At 40.5% G+C, this 21440-nt stretch overlaps 1 protein-coding gene across 1 annotated transcript; it reads left to right on the top strand.

Moving 5' to 3' along the window:
• Positions 1-4885: 4885 nt before the first annotated feature.
• On the top strand, positions 4886-5362 carry LOC111152390 (serine palmitoyltransferase small subunit B). Its single transcript, XM_022510922.1, has one exon. The coding sequence runs from the start codon at positions 4886-4888 to the stop codon at positions 5114-5116; it is 231 nt and encodes a 76-aa protein (XP_022366630.1). The 3' UTR covers positions 5117-5362.
• Positions 5363-21440: the final 16078 nt, after the last annotated feature.

A 21440-nucleotide genomic window follows, 5' to 3' on the forward strand; every position in this document is an offset into this window, starting at 1 on the left:
TGTAGTGGTATAAACACTGTATTATTATTGTTGTTATTATTATTATTATGTTATGTTAATCACCATACAGCACATCATTAGTTTTTGACATAACATTCCATGATTCACTGTTTGCGTATAACACCCAATGCTCCATGTAATCCGTGCCCTCCTTAATACCCATCACTGGGCTCACCCATCCTCCCACTCCCTTCCCCTCTAAAACCCTCCCAGAGTCCATAGTCTCTCATGGTTCTTTTCCCCCTCCAATTCCCCCCACTTCATTTTTCCCTTCCTTCTCCTAATGTCCTCCATGCTATTCCTTACGTTCCATAAATAAGTGAAACCATATGATAATTGACTTTCTCTACTTGATTTATTTCACTTAGCATAGTCTCCTCCAGTCCTGTCCATGCGGATGCAAAAGTTGGGTATTCATCCTTTCTGACGGCTGAGTAATATTCCATTGTGTATATGGACCACATCTTTATCCATTCGTCTGTTGAAGGGCATCTCAGCTCTTTCCACAGTTTGGCTATCATGGACATTGTTGCTACGAACACTGGGATGCATGTGGCCCTTCTCACTACATCTGTATCTTTGGGGTAAATACTCAGTAGTGCAATTGCTGGGTCATAGGGTAGCTCTATTTTTAATTTTTTGAGGAAACTCCATAGTGTTCTCCAAAGTGGCTGCACCAATTTGCATCCCCACCAACAGTGTAAGAGGGTTCCCCCTTCTTTAGAACCTCTCCAACATTTGTTGTTTCTTACCTTGTCAATTTTTGCCATTCTCACTGGTATAAGGTGGTATCTCAATGTGGTTTTGATTTGAATTTCCCTGATGCCTAATGATGATAAACATTTTTTCATGTGTCTGTTAACCATTTGTGTGTCTTAAGACGTTGGAAAAGTATCTATACATGTCTTCTGCCCATTTTTTTATTTGATTATTTGTTTTTTTGGATGTTGAGTTTGAGAAGTTCTTTATAGATCTTGGATTCAGCCCTTTATCTGTAGTGTCATTTGCAAATATGTTTTCCCATTCCATGGGTTGCCTCTTTGTTTTGTTGACTATTTCCTTTGCTGGGCAGAAGCTTTTTATCTTGATGAAGTCCTAAAAGTCCATTTTTGCTTTTGTTTCCCTTGCCTTTGGAGATTTGTCTTGAAAGAAGTTGCTATGGTTGATGTTGAAGAGGTTACTGCCTATGTTCTCCTCTAGAATTTTGATGGATTCCTGCCTCACATTGAGGTCTTTAATCTATTTATAGTTTATCTGTGTGTGGTGTAAGAGAATGGTCAGGTTTCATTCTTCTGTATATAGCTGTCCAATTTCCCCAGCAACCATTTATTGAAGAGACTGTCTCTTTTCCACTGGCACAAAAACAGACACATAGATCAATGGAACAGACTAGAGAGCCCAGATATGGATCTTCAACTCTATGGTCAACTAACCTTTAACAAATCAAGAAGAAATATCCAATGGTACAAGCACTTTTGCATGTCCGAACTGGCTCCTGAGAGAGTGGGAAGTGACACAGGGGCCTGGGAAAACTGGCAAGGAAAGAAAAGCTTTTAAAATCTCGATTCTTTAAATTATTAGTAGTGTACAACCAAAGTCTTACCAGGTATCCACCTCTGGTGTAATGCGTGTTGGTGTGCTTCAGATTTAATGTTTGCCTGTTTGATTGATGGGTTTTTAACAGTTGAAAACAATGAACAGTGACTATCTCAGAGTTTCTGTGGCTTAGGAATCTGGGCACAACTTAGCTGTGTGCCTCTGGCTCAAGGTCTCTCATAGGATTGCAGTCAAGGTGGCCATCAGGGCTGCTCAAGCAAGAAATTTAATTTTAGAAGAGAAAGCTATACCCAACACTGGGTGTAGAGACTACTTGAAAAAAAAATTAAAAAAAGAAGAGAAAGCTATGACCAGGCAATTAATTATGTATATTTTTAAAAGCTAAAATGTAGAGAGAAAAAGTCAATGATATTTCTAAATGAGTAGTTTATCTCATTTATAAAAGTGAAAAGAGTATTCAGAATATTTTAAGCAGATTTTTGGTGGAAGGTTGATTCTGAATGAGTAACGCCCTTGGGACAGCCGAAGTATAGATTTTTTGAAATGTCTGGTCTTTAAAATCATTTCAACTTGGCTTTAGAATGCAGAGAAAGCCATGTGTCCATATGAACTTAATGCCTTATTCTCCTAAACCCACCACAGCCCCCTTCACTCATAGGATAAAGCCAAAGTACTTAGCTCATCCAAATAGGCCCTGCAGTGCTTGGCCTAACTCTGGCCATTCCCTTCTCTTAAGTTTTCTCCTACTCCCACTCTCCATCCCCATATATCTATGGCTCCATTCCCTGAGCCCCACAAACATCTGTCAAACCTCTTCCCACCTCTAACTTTTGCACAAACATCGGTTGATCCCTCTCTTGGCCATTCTCCCCGCCCCCACACTACCCATTTTATCTGTATGACTTACAGTCATCCCTCAGATCTTATCTCAAGCATCTCTTCCTCCAAGACTTGCTGATACTGGATCAGGTTTCCCACAGCCTCTCATACAATGCTCTTTTCCTTAAAGGTATAATGTAGTTGGTAATTACATATTTGTGTATACCACTTGATTGCTACCTGTCTCCTCAACTGGACCCAGCTTCCTAAGGGGAGGGTCTGGGCCTGAGCCATCAGTCTCCCACCTTTTCCTACAGCCTGGACATGAAACCTGATGAATGTTTTTTCACACTCCGGAATGGTTACCCAGTGCCACCCTGAACCCTATCTAGGTAATGAAGAGGAAGCAAATATGGGTAGCCATGAGTGAGATATTTAACAATTAAGGTTAGTTTGAAATATACAGTTGTCTAGTAGGACAGTCTAAAATCTCAAATAGTGATACCTCCTAATTTTCTCCATTTTGGTCTATCAGTAGAAAATGTTGGTTGCTTAGATAATACTGCTCACTGAAATGACCACTTCTGTCATTCATTCCCTCTGAGACCTAACTCTATTGGCCTTGCTCTTTCTCTGCAACCAGAGCTAGGACTTAAAAAGAATGTTGAAAGTGACTTCTTAATCAAGGTCCACCTACCAGGCATAAGGCATTTCAATCCAATTACGTAGTTCCCACTCTGGCTTCTACGACAGTTGGGAGGCTGACTTTTCTTTTCATAAGAAAGTACAACGACTTCAGTTTGTATTGTCTACTTATTTGGATTATCCTGGCCATTATTATAGATAATCATAACCTGGTAACACAAAGACTTTCCATTTTAAGTTTTTGTGGAAATTACCCTTATCAGAAAGAGTTACTTATCAAAGCCAAGCTGTCGAAAGTCAACAACAGCTAACCATATCCTACTTAGGTTGGAACTGTCAGTGAGCTATAATTTTTTTTTAAGTTGGTTACTCATCATTCATTTACTCATTCATTCAGTACATATTTACTTATGACCATCTTTGTGGCCAGGGTTTAGGATGATGAAAGTTTTCCCCATATCCTGAGGAGTACATAGTCTAATGGAGCAAAACATCTTATCTTTACTCAAAGAGAATCAAAGAAAAGAAAGATATTTTTAGGTCAGAAGATAGAAATGATCTTCAAAAACTTTAACTGTGATTTGAATAGTAAACATAGTCAAAGTGGACTTAGATGATGTGGCACCATGACATTCTTAGGAGTAGGTAGAAGGGGCACAAAGGTCAGCTTATATTCCCATAGTGTCTGTGAAAGTTTATGGAATCTTCCCAAGAATCTTTTTAAGAAATAATAGATGCCCTTCTTTCTAGGAAGTTTTATATGCATGTGATTGTAAGTGTAATTCTATCTGGGGACCAACAAACATTTTTATAAGGTTTTCATAAATTCTCTACCCAAAACCCAAATGATCACCCAACTTTGGGCTTCCCATTTGTTTCAGAGGTCCCCAAGACTTCCCACATACTCAGTGACTCACTAGAAAGACTCACAGGGCTGAATATATATTTACACTTACAGCAGACTAATAAGGACTGTTCCAGTGAAAGGTTGTACTACAGGATCAGCAAAGAAGAAAGATACAGATAGAATTGGAAAAAATCCATTTACAGGCTTCCGATGCTCTCTGCCTCCCATGAGTGGATAGACTAAGTGTGCTGCTTTCTCCACTAGCAAAAAGTACAGTGATACATACGCAATATTTATGCCCAGAGAAGCTCATTAGAGACTCAGTCTCGAGATTCTTACTCAGGCTGGTTCTGTGGATACCCTCTGCCTAACGATCACCAAAATTTCAGACTTCCAAAATAAATCATGTATTCCCAAAAACTATGGTGTTTGCACAGTTTAGGCATAGTGAATCATCCTTATCCATTAGGGAGTAGAGAGAACATTCCAAAAGCCAAGTTCCCGGATGCCAGCTGAGGGCCAAAAACTTGTAAGCAGACCCTTATAAAGATAGCATCCTCAGGCTTGCTGTATTAACTCTTTTCTGCACACCATTCTTTAAATCTTCTTCCAGAATACATGTTGTAGGAAACAGAATATTCACACTTCTCACTCTTTACATACATAGCTAAAGAAAATGTGGTTAGCCTTGATTTTTACGTATTTTCACTAGACTATCCACGGCAATTATCATTTTTAGATAAATATTACTATTATTAATAATATTGCTCCCATTAATTCTAGTAGTAATTATTCTTGATAGTGGCAAAATTATGAGTTCCTATGATTAATATACTGTGAATTATTTCTATATAATATTCATATAGACAATCCATCCAGTGATCATTGACGTTCTTTCAAAGGTTTTAACATGCTGAGATCATGAAACTCTAAGGAGAGTCTGTGTTTGGTTCCTCATTTTATTTTTCTTCGGATCTGTTAACAGGACAGACTTTCCGCAGCTTGAAGGAGCCAACCATGGATTTCAAGCGTGTGAAGGACTACTTCTCCTGGCTCTACTATCAATACCAAATCATTAGCTGCTGTGCTGTCCTGGAGCCCTGGGAGCAATCCATGTTCAATACCATCTTACTAACCATTGTTGCTATGGTGGTGTACACCGCCTATGTTTTCATCCCAATCCACATTCGTCTGGCTTGGGAATTTTTCTCCAAAATGTGTGGCTATCACAGTACAATTTCGAATTGATCTTGTTTGCATTCTGTGACTTGGCATTGCCTATGTATATGTTGCTTACAACTTACCGATTTATGTGAATACTATGTCTTCTTTCACTGTCTGCTCTGAAAAGCTCTCTTCTCTATGCACTCTTATATCTTGCCTGAAATGTGGGATAGATGCCTTTTAGGTTCTTTCATATACTCTACATTGTGCATCAACCATATAACACAAACATCTTACCTCACATGCCAACCATGTTCTCTCAACTGAAACCTACAACTTTAGATTTTTTTTTAATCAGGAAATTTCATAGAAAATTCTTCTGAAAAGTCGGCTCATAAGAAACCTACCAGAATCATTTAAAATGCTCCCTTGATACTTATTCTGTACTAAAGGGTATATTTTTAAAAAAAAAAATTTGTTCATAAGCTCCTGTCAAAAGTATCCTATCCTTGTTTACAACATATAAAAAGACATGAATAAATTATATGGGCCTCCTAAAGTCTTATTTTCTAATAAATTGCTGATACCTAAAATTCTTTTACTTCAAGTGCAAAAGAATAGGCTGGAGGCAATTATCTCTTTTCAGACATGGTTCATGAATTATTTCAAATGCCTCTAAAAGTCTGGCTTTATAAGAGTTTAAAATCAACAATGTTATAAGAGTTTAAAATCAACAATGTTGATTTTAGATAACCCAGTAAGTATTATAATACAAAAAATATTAAGTGTAAGGAACAAAATATAATCAAAGTAAATTCAGATATTGTGACTTGTGGGGCTGAACCTTGCCTTGCATGATGCTGGGGAGAGAGGGGGGAAGAGAAAAGAAACTGCTTTCTTTCTGTGATTTCACTCAGTGGAGGTGGTGGGGGGAGTACGTACTGGGCTACAGGAAGAAAAGCTAATAAATAGGCTGGAAGTAATATTCTACCAGCAGGAACTCGACAGCTCCAGTTAAATGCTTTGATATAGTGGCTCCTCTGCACAGCGAAAACAAGATTTATTAAATTTCCTTCAAAGTGTTTATCTTAAAAACAAATACAAGTTTTTAATTGTACTGCTGAATCAAATGTGAATGCCAAAGACCAGACATTACAGTTTGTCTTTCCTTTCAATAAATATTAAAGTTCATAATTCTGAGGGTAAAAATGTAAATAGTTTTTGGACAATATTTGCACCCATGTTTGTGTTATGGAAAAAACATTTCCAAGGAAGGCTAGAGAGAAAGATTTTTGGCATGCCTGATTAACGTGCATGTTTGTTAAAAACAAAATGAAGCAAAACCAAAAACACATGTTTTAAAGATAAACCAGATCTGAACCTGGACTTGTTGATTTTTGAAAAATAAAATTAGGTTTAATTTTGTAAATAAAATACTCACCTCCAGATTTGCTTTTTCCTCATATTGCACTATCTAGGTGCTTTCATCCACATTTGTCCCCAAATTTATCTTTTCTTACTAATCCATTGGGACAACTAATCTTAAAACAGCAGGATAAAACAAACATTTATCAAGGGTCTTCTCCATAGTGAACCCATTTTCCATGTTGAAGTAGATATTAATGTCTCCCAGTTAACAGGTATGTGGAACTTAGAAAGAGGCATTTCTTGTTCAAGGTCTTTTAGCTCCTAGAGGCAAAGCAAGGAAGCAAATCCAGGGCGGGGCCACTTGGGTCCCAGAAGTATGTGCCACATGCAAGCTCATGGGAGGACAACGTGAGCAAATCAAAGATGATGGGATGGGGTCACTGCCAGTTAGAAAGCAGAACCACATCGATTAAAAGAGGCAAGGGCTCGAGGAGACAGCTGAGGTCAGAGGAACAGAAGCCCAGGTCCCAGTTTCCACATTTGCTGCTTATCCAGGTACTGTGTTCACCCATTTCTATGCTGTCCAGGCCTATATGCCTATTTTGAAAGATTGCTTTCACTTTCAAATATTTAACAGAGGATTCGCAGTTAAGCATGAACTTGGACACATTCCCAGTTCACAATGATTCAACACCCTTATATACATGGACCCCTGCTAAGTACTCTTGGAATCCAATTACAAAGATACTGCCTTGACCGTCTTAAAATCCTCCTTCTAAAAATAAGAGTTAAAATAAATGTGAAGAGACACAGTAAACCTTCATAAAGGATATTGCACAGCACTGTCCTAGGATGTCACTGTGAAGGTAAGCATTTTCTCTGAGGGTTCAACAAAGGTAATCAAACATAGTATGGGGGGAAAAAACCTATTTGCACGCAGAAGGGAAGAAAAGCCCACCTGTTGTGCCTGCTCTGTCAACTTGCTATTAGGCAGAGATGCTCTTTATGGTGACATCGTTAGCCTAGATAACAAACACTTTTTATATGCTTTTTCTTTTCTTCTGTCATTTGTATGTTTCAATAGTGATCATGGAACTTTAAAAAAAAAAAGATAGTCAAAAGTTTCATGGTTAAAATGGGCTTGCAGGGCACCTGGGTGGCTCAGTCAGTTAAGCGTCTGCCTTCCACTCAGGTCATGATCCCAGGGTCCTGGGATCCAGTCCCACATCAGGCTCCCTGCTCAGCTAGAAGCCTGCTTCTCCCTCTCCCTTTGCCCACTTTGCAAGTGCTCACTCTCTCTCTCTCTCTCCATCAAATAAATAAAATCTTTAATAAAATAAAATGGACTTGCCTTTGTCACTCACTAAATTTGGAATCATAAAATATTCCTGCCCCGATATTGGTCAAGTCAACAACTGCTTTTACCTATTTGTGCAACAAAAGAATACAAAATACTGAGAAATCAGGCAGTTATAACACCAAGATAACACTGGTCAGTCTTTGTTAATAAGTTGCGTGTACAAAAAAGAAAAAAAAGAAATCACTAGTTTTCATCTTCTACTTCTTTCCTCTTCCGTTATTACCATATTTAGATTCTCTCTCCAGCAGAGCATGTGCCCCTGGAAGTCAGGAAATTTGTTCTTATTTCTCAGTCCCCAGTATCTAGCCCAGTGCATAATCCAGAGCTTAGCAGGTACACATTCTAGAGCACATCACATAGTTGCCCATACCCTGTATCCACACAGAAATAAGGAAGCTCAGTATTTGTATTGGGCCAATCTCAGAATGAACAGCTTCCATCTACCAACCAAAAGAGTAGCATTCATTCATTCATTCATTCAGCAAATATATTAAAAGCCAACCATGTACTGATAAAGGAATGGAGAGATGGATAGATATCTGATGAAGAAAGCCTAGTAGAAACTACGTGGCAGGTATTCACATGTCTGTTGTAAAATTCTCTTAACTTCACTGCATGTTTGAAAGTTGTTTTGTTTTGTTTTTTTAAGATTTTTGTTTATTTAAAATAGAGAGAGAGGGAGCCAGAGAGAGAGAGAGAGAGAGCATGAGCATGGGAGAGCAACAGAGGGAAAAGGAGAAGCAGGCTCTCCACTGAGCAGGGAGTCCAATGCAGGACTCGATCCCAGGAACCTGAGATCACAACCTGAGCTGAAGGCAAATGCTTAACCAACTGAGTCACCCAGCACCCCTGTTTGAAAATGTTTATTTAAAAAAAAAAAATGCTGGAGGAAAAGTCTACTATGTTCTAGTCATTGAGCTTGCCACTGGGAAACAAAGATAAATGAGACAGAAACAAGAACATTCCCAAATTCATGAGTCATACAATCTGGTATACAAGATGAGACAAGAAAAAAAATAAGCAAACAAAATATTTATGAGTTGTGGTAAGGTCTTATGAAAGGAACAGCAGCGTGCTGGAGAGGAAGCAACAGAAAATCAGGGAAGGTAGCACACTTTGGGGACCCAGTGAGACGTAAATCCAAACTTCTCTCATTGTAGGATGGCAGGCAGGGAGATGAGGTGGGAAGGAGGTTATCTCACCCAATAAGAGAGGGACACTGGCTGTTGTATGAGGGTGGGAGGGAGAGGCAGGGGTCAGAGCGGGGAGACCCCATGCAGGAGAGGGCTGAACTAAGGGGGCAGCAAGAGAAGCAGAGACACAGATGGCCTGATTTGATATATATTGTGGATCTAGAAAGTCAGCACATCTTACTTCTAGATCAGAGCAAAGGAGTAATTCCATTAAATACCCAAAACCTTTTTCTTTAAACTCCAAAAGAAACTTCTCATTTTGGTAAAGTTATTTCCGGAGCTGATTAACTATCCTAGGAGAGGCTGAAGGAAGCCAGCTTCATATATTTTTTCTATTTTTCCCACTGTATCTCATCAAGAGTCCTTATACTTCTGACTGGAAAAAAGGACTCCAATTTTCCACCATGGAACAGAATGTTATTCTCTAGGTACTTTGCATCATCAAAACAGACTAACCAAATATCAGTAGCATGGTTGTTCCTAGGGATTAAATTATCCCAAGACCAATTCTAGAGCTTGAAAACACTCTGAAAGCAAACTTCAGGGCTCGAGTTCTCTTTGATTCATTCCTGAATTATTCTGCTGACAACAGTGAAAGTAATAGTACTGAGAAGATTTAATAGTAGTGTTATCAGAGCACGGCTGACCAATTTTTAATTTCAGTTATTTGGCTAGAAATTATGAGGAAATAGGAGGCAGAAGGAGTTCCAAAATAAAATTACAGTTGCCTTTACTATAATGGCAAAGCCTATTTCTGTAGCTTTTTTGTGAACAATGATGACGTATTCCATTAACAAAATTCACACTTCTAATCATTTCCAGATGGAATTCAAAACTCAAATTGCTGCTTTTTATTATTGTATTTTTTGTTCCTAACAGAGGCAGCACTTAACCCAGATGTCTGATTGTGGGGGAGGGGAGACTACAAAATGGAGGAAAGAGTGCCCCAGGTCCCAGCCTCCCAGCCTCTGCCTGGCACAGACACACACACACACACACACACACACACACGGTAGTGCGTAAATTCCCTGGATGGCATGCAGCAATAAAGGAGAGCCCCATGTCACCCAGCTTGGATTCCCACTCAGCAATGAGACTGGAGAAAGGGACAAGGAGGAAGAAGAGTCAGAGATTGGAGGAGGGGAGGGAAGAAGGAAAATGGAAGGAGGCTTATCCCTTGTTTTCTGAGTTCACAGTGGGAAAGTCACACCTCCAAGTAAAGTGTAATGCCTCTCTTCCACCTTCATCCCTCAAAGAATTTCCCTAATCTCATATATTTTTTCCTAACATGAGCCATATCCAAACATTTTACATCTTGTTCATATTAATATTTCAGTTTCTCTTGTTAAAATAGTTCACCTTTGCCCATAGTTTAAAAAAAAAAAAAATCTTATGAATAATCAGGCAACTGATCCTCTCTCCATCCTCCAGTGGGTCTTGTCTTCCCTCCCCTTTGGCCTGGCTTCTAAGTTTCACTCCGTCTCACCCCATCCCAACCCCACTATGTCACTATTTTTCAAAGTTCGATAACCTCCTTAGACATTAGGGAATGGACTTGAGTCTCTCCAGAGAATCTTCAAATTAAAAAGTCTACAGTCTCTGAAATTCTAGTGACTTTCAGCCTCTCAGCTTCCTGAAGCTTTCCCAGGTTACTGATAGGAACCTAACCTTTCTCTGAAATTCCATGGCCTCTGTAACCCTCGCACTAATCATTGTTATGGGAGAAAGGTAGGACAGTCTAAAAATAAAAACAAACAAGCAGGGGCGCCTGGGTGGCTCAGTGGGTTAAAGCCTCTGCCTTCGGCTCAGGTCATGATCTCAGGTCCTGGGATCGAGCCCCGCATCGGGCTCTCTGTTCAGCAGGAAGCGTGCTTCCTCCTCTTTCTCTGCCTGCCTCTCTGCCTACTTGTGATCTCTCTCTGTCAAATAAATAAATAAAAAATCTTAAAAAAAAATAAAAAATAAAAATAAATAAAAACAAAATAAAAACAAACAAGCAAACAAACACACAAAATCCCAAAGAGCGATCAGTCCTTTACCTCAGATTCAGCTGAGAAAATCTAGCTGGTTGAAGGGGTGGTGGGTTTTCAGGAGAGGCCTCCAGGGGGCATTCAGCTTGTAGGTTGCTTCAGTAGCCACGCCTACTCTGCAGCCCCTCCCCTACCCCCACCCCCGTGCCTCTTCCGGGCTCTCCCCCAGCCTACTCTTACTTGCAGCCCCAGGAAGGGTTCACTGTCATTCTCAGCAACCTCGGTTTTCATCGCTGGATGAACACAAAGGACTGAGGATAGGAGGACAGGCTCTAAGTAGAATCTACAAAGAGGGAAGCGGTTGGGTTCTTTTCCTCCTCTAGCTAACAACTGGTATCCCTGTAACCTCTAGTAGCTTATCTTTCACACCTTGTTATGCAAAGGCATTACCATCCTCCCAGCCGGGAATTGTACTTCCCTGAGCCAGAAGGAGTAACTGGATCCAAAGGAGAGGAAAAAAGGAAAAGTCTATTACCCAGATAGGCATGTTCTGTGTCTCTCCTACGTCGGTTCCTCCGGAGTCCTGCACCAGTTGCTTCCAGAGAGCACAGACCCTGTGTGTTTTGTGTATGTATGTGTTTTGTTTTTTGAGTGTGTTTTTGGCCCCATGTAATTTTGTAGAAGATCATTCAATGAGCTGATTGATGAATAAATTAAGTCCTTTTGACAATTCCGGGTCGGGAAGCATAGAGTCCTATAGCCACACATCACCTGTCCCTAGAGTTTGTGTTGAGTGATTCACCTCTAAGGAGAGCTTTTAAACTCTGAATGAGTAGGTGAAGGTTTTGAGAAATTACTGAACCTCCCTTAGATTCTCCTACCTGTAACTCCTCTTCTGCCCCTACATTTTTCCTTCACAGCAATCCTGGCATGCTCACTGCAGAAAGAAGGGGGATTTTTAAAGGCTAATCGATGAATTTGCTCCTCAAGAGCACACGGTTGGTTCTCATCTGCGGTTATACATTAGAATTGTGTGGGAGCTTTAAAAACCACCAGGGCCTGGGCCCACCCAAAATATTAAACCAAAATCCCTGAAGGGGATCCCAGCCTGGTAGTTTCAAAAGCTCCGCAGGTGATTCTAATATTCAGCCTAGACTAAGAACCACTGAACCGGGGGCTTCACTAAGTACTAATTAAGTCACTAAAATCCAGTTTAAAGCTGGACACTCCACTGAACTCTCGCCTGCTAGTTTCCCCAAACATGTCTATGACAGGGTCAAGCCTCCATGCTTCTCTAGACACAGTCTTAATCGTAACAAATATCAGGTTTTCAACAAATGACAGGTTTTCTGTCAAAGTACTTAAACACTCCCTTAAGAGCTTAAAGTGCTAAAGAGTTAAGAACATCACACTCCCCGCCGGATTCCTCTCCACCTAATGATGTCTTCAATCATTTCAGCATGCATCATTTAAGAGCAGTAAAATATCACAATTTATGCTTCTAGGCTTAAAGCTCTAAGTACACTCAATCTGCCGCTGATGAGCTCGTTGGAGCTTTTTCATTTGCAACCTGAGTCCAAGATCATGTCACCATAATTCGGTTAAGCCAGATAGATAGTGTCCTCAGCCCTGCGGCAGTGCACATAAGGCTTCTCCATTTCACCCTAAGGTTGGAAGGCACCCAGGCGTCCTGCGGATGCGGGATTGCACCTTGCTTCCTTTTGTTTTAATTACCTGCGACTACCTGTCCTTGACATAATAGACACATAGTACAAGAGATTGTTAGAAATCTAAAACAAACGGAGACCAGCCTTTAAAATTCCCTGAGCAGACAAAACCAGTTTAGTCATAGAAGCAAAGCTTAATTTAGCTTATATTGCAGGATTAACTTGACTAGGTCATTTCTTGCTTATGCCTCTGGAAATCATAAGTAGAACAGTTTCCCGAAGTTGGTATGAGTTAACGACTAACCAATTCCCCATCATTTAAGAAAATTATATTATAAACCAATCACTGCAAAGAATACAGAGTCACTGCCTTTCTACTATATAACTTGTTTTATAACGATACACCCCTTAGGGATGGCTGGGTGGCTCAGTCAGTTAAGCGTCCACCTTGGGCTTAGGTTATGATCCCAGAGTCCTGGAATCAAGCCCCACATCGGGATTCCTGCTCAGCGGGAAGCCTGCTTCTCCCTCTGCCACTCCCCCTGCTTGTGTTCCCTCTCTCACTGTCTCTCTCTTTCTGTCAAATAAATAAATAAAATCTTAAAAAAAAAAAAAAAGTGCACCCCTGAGCCTCATTCCATGTTTTGGTTCAAGTGCTCTCAGTTTGAGAACCGTCTTTTCGATGTATGCGCAATAAACTTTTACTAATTACTGCTTAGACGATCACTGGTTTACTTCTGTTATTCATGAACTTTCGACAATACAGGCACACACATATTTTTAAACCACCCAAAGCTATACCAACATAGTTGGTGACAGAAGTCACTCTAATTAGAAACTAAATTAACCAAGTGATAACATGTACTAGAAAAATGAGTACCAGTGGTGGATGATGAAAAGATAGATGCTAACCGGAGACCAGAAAAACCCAGGTTTTCGTTCTCGCTCTGGTAGCTGCCTGTCCTCTTGCGTGGTTCACTTGGCTTCTCTAGGGCTCCAGGTTTCTCTGCTATGAGATGAGACACTCACCTGGGAATGACATATATGTTTTTGCCTTTTTTGGTTCTTCGGTCACTGGCAGGACCTTCCTGGAGGGTGTGTTGAGAAACATTCTGAGGCTGAATCAGCTCATTGGACAGAAATCCATGATCAACTCATCAATGTCTCTCAGGAGGTCAGCAGGAAAGTGAAGCTTAATTTCCACTTGGCCGAACCCCAGATAATTACTGTCCTAACCCAATACAATGGATGGAGACCAGTAGAAATGAAATGAAAACAACAATTTCCGCCACCTTAGTGCTAATCTTTATAGCCATATATACATATTGGCATCCAGCTGTCTTTACCCAGTCACACTTACCTGTCAGCTCCAGTTCAAACTCTGTCTCTTCGGCTAGGCCAGCCATAGGCCATGATGACAAAGGGTAACATAAGTGCAGCGTTCTATGTGTCAGGCACTACTCAAACCATTTTGCGTAGGTAATTCACTTCATCCTCACAGCAATCCATTCAGGGAGATACTTTTATTACCCCCACTCTACAGAGCGGGAAAGCTGAGGCACAGATTGTGTGAAGGACCGGCTCAAGGTTACACGATCACTGAGAGAGCTGGAATTTGAACGGAGGCAGTCTGTATCAGAGGAAATGTGCTTCACCATGGGGTGAAATGGCATCTCCTTCTGAGCATCCATATCAATCATCCCCCTAGACTATACTTTTTAGACGGAATTTTACAGAGGGCGACCATACCATCCTGGTTTGCCCAGCCAGTGTCTTGGGTGGGGGTGGGAAAATTCAAAGGCTTTCTACCTAAGATGATGCCTGAGTTACATATTAAAGAATCAATAGGAATTGGCCACCTTAAAATTAGTTTATTCTCCAATATAAACATTCTCCCATTCCAGTGGGCTATATTGCTTGGACCCCAAAATACATTCTTTTTTTCTTTAAGATTTTATTTATTTATTGAGAGGGAGTGAGAGTGAGCAGGGGGAAGGGCAGAGGGAGAGAGAAAAAGAGACTCTGCTCTGTCCCCCCATTGAGCAGGGACCTGGACACAGGGCTCCATCCCAGGACCCTGGGATCATGACCTGAGCCAAAGTCAGATGCTTAACCAACTGAGTCATCCATCCCCCCCTCTTTAAATACATTATTTCATAAACAGAGCTGACCATCCCTCCCCAAAACTCAAAAAAAAAAAACCATTAAGTTATGTGCAAGAATAAAGTGCAGTCCTGTCCTAACTGCAGTAACTTGCTTTACCTATGGAAGACTTAAAATGTCATTTCCAGGTGATGTTCTTGGATTGTTAGAAAGGGAAGGAAAGACTTAATAAAATTCTTGATTAGGAAAGGAGAAAACATTTCAGGACACCAGAGAGTGAGGGAAATTGTTCCCTCTTACAGGCAAGAGTTTCAGAATCTCCAATAAATCAAAGGTAATGAGCTGGTAACTCCATGAGGATATAAGGGAGAAGATGCTAGATTTTGGTGAGTTTCAGATAAAGACTGGTTCCAGTTAGACACGCTGAGCCCTACTTTAAGGATGGTTGGGCCAGGACGACAGCCCACTGATCAAAGAAAATAAAAAGGGACAGCATTGGAGCCCTGTTTTTATTTGTTTCTGGTTCAGTAATCATGCCTTTCATTTAACAGCCATATTTTTCCAAATTAATTATAATAATGAATAACTTTCAACCTGACCATGATAGCGACTTTACTTGATGAACATGCAAAGATACAAGCCTTGTAAGACAAATTTACCTGTAAGACCTGAAAATATCGAGAAACTCAGAGAAGAAATGACAAGGAGACCATGGTTGCTTCTCACTTCTTCAAAGCCTGGGTTGACTCTGGTTTTATTACCATAATGAAACACTCAAACCAGACTTAAAAATTGATCTGATTTGAAGATGGTCGTGTATCTTGGAAACTTAAAGTTACCTGCCTCCCAGATGAGAGGCAGGAGAAAAAATGGTGAAATCTATCAAGATGGTGGGATCCTGACTCTTCCGGAGACAGAAACCAACTTAGAAAAAAACAATAAAGCCAGGGCTCCTGCATGGCTCAGTTGGTTAAGTGTCTGCCTGGGATCGAGCCCTGCATCTGGCTCCCTGCTCATCCGGAGACCTGCTTCTCCCCCTCCCAATCCCCCAGCTGTGTTCCCTCTCTCACTGTCTCTTTAAAAAAAAAAAAAGAAAGAAAAGGTGTCTTCCTTTGGCTTGGGTCATTGAGTACTGCACTGGGCTCCCTGACCTGCAGGGAGTCTGCTTCTTCCTCTCCCTCTATAAACCGCTCCCCACTTCGCACTTGTGCTTTCCCTCTCTCTCTCTCCCTCACTCTCTTTCAAATAAATAAATAAAATCTTAAAAAAACAAAAAAACAATAAAGCCATTCAGGTGGGAAGCCTGGGTGGCACAGTTGGTTAAGTGTCTGACCTTTAGTTTTGGCTCAGGTCATCATCTTAGGATCCTGAGATCAAACCCCACATTGGACTCTCTGCTCAGCATTGAGTCTGCCTGGGATTCCTTCTCTCTCTGCCCCTCCTTCTCCTCCTCCTCCTACTCTCTCTCTCAAATAAATAAATAAATCTTTAAATAAAAACCAGAGGTGATGTCAGTATACTGGGCAGAAGTTAAAAACGAAGATCAAGATCTGGGCAAAAAAAAAAATAAATAACCTCGCCAATTGTTTGGATTGGCAGGAACCAGGAGAACAGAAATAGGGTGTCAAGACCAAGTGGGAGGGTGCCTGGGCTCAGTTGGTTGGTTAAGTGTCTTCCTTCAGCTCAGGTCATGATCCCAGTGTCCTGGGATCGAGTCCCAAATTGGGCTTCTTGTTCAGTGGGGTGCCTGCTTCTCCCTCTGCTGGCCACTCCCTCTGTTTGTGCTTGCTTGCTCTCTCTCCCTCTCTGTTTGTGTGTGTGTCAAATAAATAAATAAAATCTCTCTAAAAAAAAAAAAAAAAAAGACCAAGTGGGAAACTCCAGAGCCTGGAGTGGAAATAGGGCCCAGAAACTCCATCATTCCCACTCCTGGTAAGACGTGTCTGTCTGGGGTTCTAAATTCCAGGCTGTCCCTGGGAGCTGGGGTGGAGGGAGCATTTGGTGAAGGTGAGCCAGCTTCCCAGGTTCGATGCTATACACCAGCTCCACTACTTCCAGAGCACACTCTGGGCCTAATTCTTGGCTTTGATATGCCTCAGATGGATCAAAAGATTCAGAAGGGCAGCAAAACAAGTTTCCACTTGAAGTCACCTAACATCAGTCCACAGTCAGAGTGGACCTAAGAGTTACAGCAAACCCAGTGTGCTCATTTGCACACTTCTCTGCAAATTAGAACATTTTTCATAAAGTTGTCGTGGCCTTTCCTTTATTAATTTGTTTAGCAAAATGTATGTTCACAGGACAAAGGTGACCTGGACCACAGCCTTGTTTGAATGATTACAAGTCCCATAACAGTATGCCTTGTTCCTTTTTCAATTTTTCATAATGTGTGACATGATTTATTTCATGTCAATTCTCCCCTTAGACAATAAGTGCCACAGGGGCAAGGGCTGTCTATTTTTGTCCACTACTGTATCCCTATCACCTGAAACAAGACTGGGCCCCAAGTAGCCCTCAATAAATGTTTGCTGAACAGATGCTTCTCACTCAAGAAGTTGTAAGGAACAAAAGGGAAAATATACATGAAGTAGCCATCACGGCACCTGGCAACTGAATCAGCACTTTTTTTTTTTTTTTTTAAATGGAGTAAATGAATGGAGAAGGTTTTACTTCACTCTCCCTTGGTGCCCTGTCTGGTTACTTTCCCATTTTTCAGGTTTCTTTTTTCTTACTTTTCACACAGGTGCTTACCACTTTCACTTCCTCTGTAGCTCTTCTCCCACCTCTGCTACTTTGGCTCCACTGAAACCATCCCCTCAAAGCTGCTTCCTGGCAAACTCCTTGAGACTCTGTTCAGTGTCTGCGACACCACCACATATTCTCATGCAACTTTTCCAGTACTTTCTCCCTGTCGCTGACACTTGATTTTGTCCTATTCTCTCTGTGTCTCAGCAGGACTCACACCTTGACCTTCGGCCTTTTTGTTTCCATTAAAACTGGACTTAGCTGGTCTTGGCTTCCACTTATTTTTTCTTGAAGATGACTTCAACATTTTAGGATCTTCCATATTTTGTCTGACCTGTAGTCCCATAGTCCCAGCACCTTGAGAAACTCGCCCTTCCTTGATGCTTCTAGAACCTTTTCATGCTCTCTACAATCATAACATACATGTCTATCTCTACCAGACTTCCCTGGGATACTATATGCGGCACTTAGCGTAATTCCTGGCACAAAACACATGATGCTTCTTCAATGAATGAATGAATGAATGAACGAGTTTACAAAACTATTACTAAAACATTTTCATTCAGATCTCTTATAATATCTCAAACTTTATACCAAAATGATGCCTTTTTCCCCTGAATTCGTTTGCCTCCTGAATTTCCTGCTGTCAGGAGTACTGGCATCCGCTTTCCTGAGCCTAAAATTCTCACATTCTCTACGACTCCTCTCTATTTCCCTCATATTTATCAAAACTTGAATGTTTCCTATATATTCTGTGTTGTGTCCATTCTCCATCCCCACAATCAACATGCAAACCTAGCAAGGCCTCGGGTCCCATCTAGATCATTACAAGAGACTCCCTGTTTCCAAACATATGAAGACTCTATTATCTGCTACAGACTTGTAATCTAATATTCTTGACCTGGTTTTCAAGAATCTCCATAATTCAGTCTCCCTCCTTCCCTGCTACTGATTGGCTACTGATCAAACATCAGGTCAACATCCACTGGCTCCCCCAGGCAGGCTGTGCTTGTCATGGTCACTTGAGTGCTGGCTTGCTGGCTTATTCTCTCCCTATCTGAAATCCTTTCCAATTCCCCCATCTATGGGATTCTGCCTGCAATTCAAGACTGAGTTCAAATAATTTCTTTTTATTAACAGCTCTCCTGAGATAACCTTGGACATATAAATAATGTATATGCTTAATGTGTACAACTTGATGTTTTGATATTGAAATATTTTTTTATATTGACATGATTTCTTATGCAGGAAAGTGATTGTGAACATTCCAACCCCCTAACCCCCTCTCCTTCCACAGCACTTAAATTCTGCACCACAACCTCATTCAGGGCTTCATTTCAGGGTTTGCCCTGCTTTCTCTATGTTGACTTGTTTTTCCAAAGAGAATGTGAGCTCACTAAGGACTATAGCTCTGTCCTGAGTTTTCAGCAAGTGGTAGGTAGACATGTGCTGACTAATTTTACCAGATTTGGACACAACTATGACTCATTAAAAAGATGAGATGTAGTCCCTAAAAGCAGACTACCACCGATAAACTGGGGGGAAGCAAAACTCATTTTATTTCCCTATAAAAGTTTGAAATGAGTTCCCAGCAGGAAAAAATATGTGTTCAGAATTTTATAATGATAACAAATACAACACAATTTTCAAATCACACTTAGCAAGGAAAAGCAGGATGTTTTGGCAGAACGTGGAAAAGGGAGGACAAAATAAAATCAGTAAATTCCTCACACATCATCACACAAACTACAAGATACAAATGTTGGCAAAGATCTTTATCCCATCAACTTGCTGGCACTCTAAAGATGGTCCTAAAGATTGAAATTTTTTCTACCCTTCTCAAAAGAGAGTCTCTGTTCTGAGTACTTTTTCTTTTTGTTTTTAACTTTTTATTTTCAAATAATTTTAGAAGTACCTGGATGATGCAGTGGGCTAAATGGCTGACTCTTGGTTTTGACTCGGGTCATTACCTCAGGGTTGTGAGAAAGAGCCCCACATTGGTCTCAGCTCTCAGCGTGAAGTCTGCTTAAGATTCTCTCTCTTTCTCTGCCCCTCGCTCCATTCTCTCTTCCTCTCACTCTCTCTGTCTCTCTCTAAAATAGATAAATAAATCTTTAAAAAATAAATAAATAATAGAATTTTAGACTTGCCAGAAAGTCACAAAAATAGTACAGAGAATTTCCATATACCCTTGACCCAGCTCCTTTTAATGTTAATATGTTGTACAACCATAGCACAGTGATCAAAACCAGGAAATGAATCATGGTACAATACTATTGACTGAACTATGGATCTTACTTGAATGTATTTACTTTTTCCCTTTAATGTCCTTTTGTTGTTCTGGAATTGATTCAGGACCCCATTTGGTTGGCTCCTTAGTTTCTTCCAACCTGTGGCAGGTCCTGTCTATCCTCGTCTTTCATGACCTTGACTTTTTGATGAGAACTAGACAGATGTTTTATAAAATGTTCCTCAATTTGAATCTATCTGGTGTTTTCTCATGATTAAACAGGGGCTTTATGCCTTTTTTTGACAAGATTACTATAAAAGTGATGTGTCCTCAGTGCATCATATGAAGAGGAATGTGATATTGATACATCTCAGTGCCAGTGACATTGACCTTGGCCACTTGGTTACTGTGGCATCTGCTGGGTTTCTCCACTGCAAGTTACTATTTTTCCTTTAAACAGATACTTTGAGATTTTGCTAATAACCTGTTTCTACTCTAGCTTTCACCCACTGAATTTATCCATTAGTGGATCTTGCCTGCAACTGTGATTATGAGGGTATTTGCCCAATGGCAGTTTTAGATTTCCTTCATTCCTTCTGTATTTATTAATTGGATAAAGTATTCTCTAAGGCTCAGTGTTTATTTATATATTATTGATTTATGCTCCTTAGCAGATGCTTAGTATGGTTAGCATAGTTCTGGGAGTCTTGGAGATTCTTGTCTAGCAGTAACTCTGCCCCAATGAAATCTATCAGCTTGGGAATATCTATTTTATACTTCCAAATCAAAGGAGATAATCTCAAGGGTATTTTTCAGAAAAATAAAGAAGGAGGAAAAAGAGAAGGACTAGGAGAGGAGAGGGGGAAAGAAAGAAAAGAGGGAAGTGGAGAGGAGAGAAAAAGGAAAGATTAACCCTTTGTATTTTTCCTAACTATTGGTTAGTCTGAAAAAGTAGTATGTTAAGGGGACACTTTTCATTCAATGGGATATACCCATGTTGAATCACAAGAAAAGATCTAGAAACAAAACATGTTTCTGGCACTTATACCACCTTGGTGAGTTATACAGCAGGGTAATACATTCATGAGGCCATTACCATACAACCACAGTTATGGATTTTCCTCTTACTTTTTACAGCAAATGATTATACCTTGGAATAGGAAACAGGGTCTCAAGCTCCAGTACAAACTGGTGCAGTGGTAACTTGGAAAGTTGACATTAATCTTTCAGGGTCTAGACATCACAGAAAGAATTCAGTCCAAGCCTATCTGAAGAAGAGAGAAATATCTTTTTGGGTTGGGGGTTGGGGAGGCAGAAACTCACACAGATCACAGTATCTTAGCACCAACTTTCTTAACACCAGCTCCCTTGCCAGCAGCAGACAGAAACTCTATAAATTCTTGGCTCTAGCAATTCTTTCCTCCTTGCCCCCAACCCTAATTGCCTTTATACCCCCACGAAGGAACATAAAACATGGTGCACAGTGGTTCTTAAACTGTGGATGTTCACTTACACATAACTGGGGAGAGGGAAGTATACCCACAAATACCTCGGGATTATTTCAATTCTTTATTTTCATATGGTTGATACTCTTGAAAAAATAACAGGCATATTCTGGGTCAATCTGAATGACCACTAAATCCCCACACACTGCCACTAATTCCAGTGTCTGCTTATTTGCAGTGCTGTTTGTAGTCAGCTTATTAACTATCACCTGATCATCTGAAAGGACAGCATTTAACTTTTATGTGTTAATAGGCATAATTGGATGC

This window comes from Enhydra lutris, unplaced genomic scaffold, assembly GCF_002288905.1.
Source record: "Enhydra lutris kenyoni isolate GAN:26980312 unplaced genomic scaffold, ASM228890v2 scaffoldscaffold2, whole genome shotgun sequence".
In the NCBI taxonomy this organism is placed as follows: Eukaryota; Metazoa; Chordata; class Mammalia; order Carnivora; family Mustelidae; genus Enhydra; species Enhydra lutris.

Excerpts from the sequence above, each read along its gene's own strand:
- LOC111152390 (XM_022510922.1), top strand. The coding sequence starts at position 4,886 with ATGGATTTCAAGCGTGTGAAGGACTACTTCTCCTGGCTCTACTATCAA.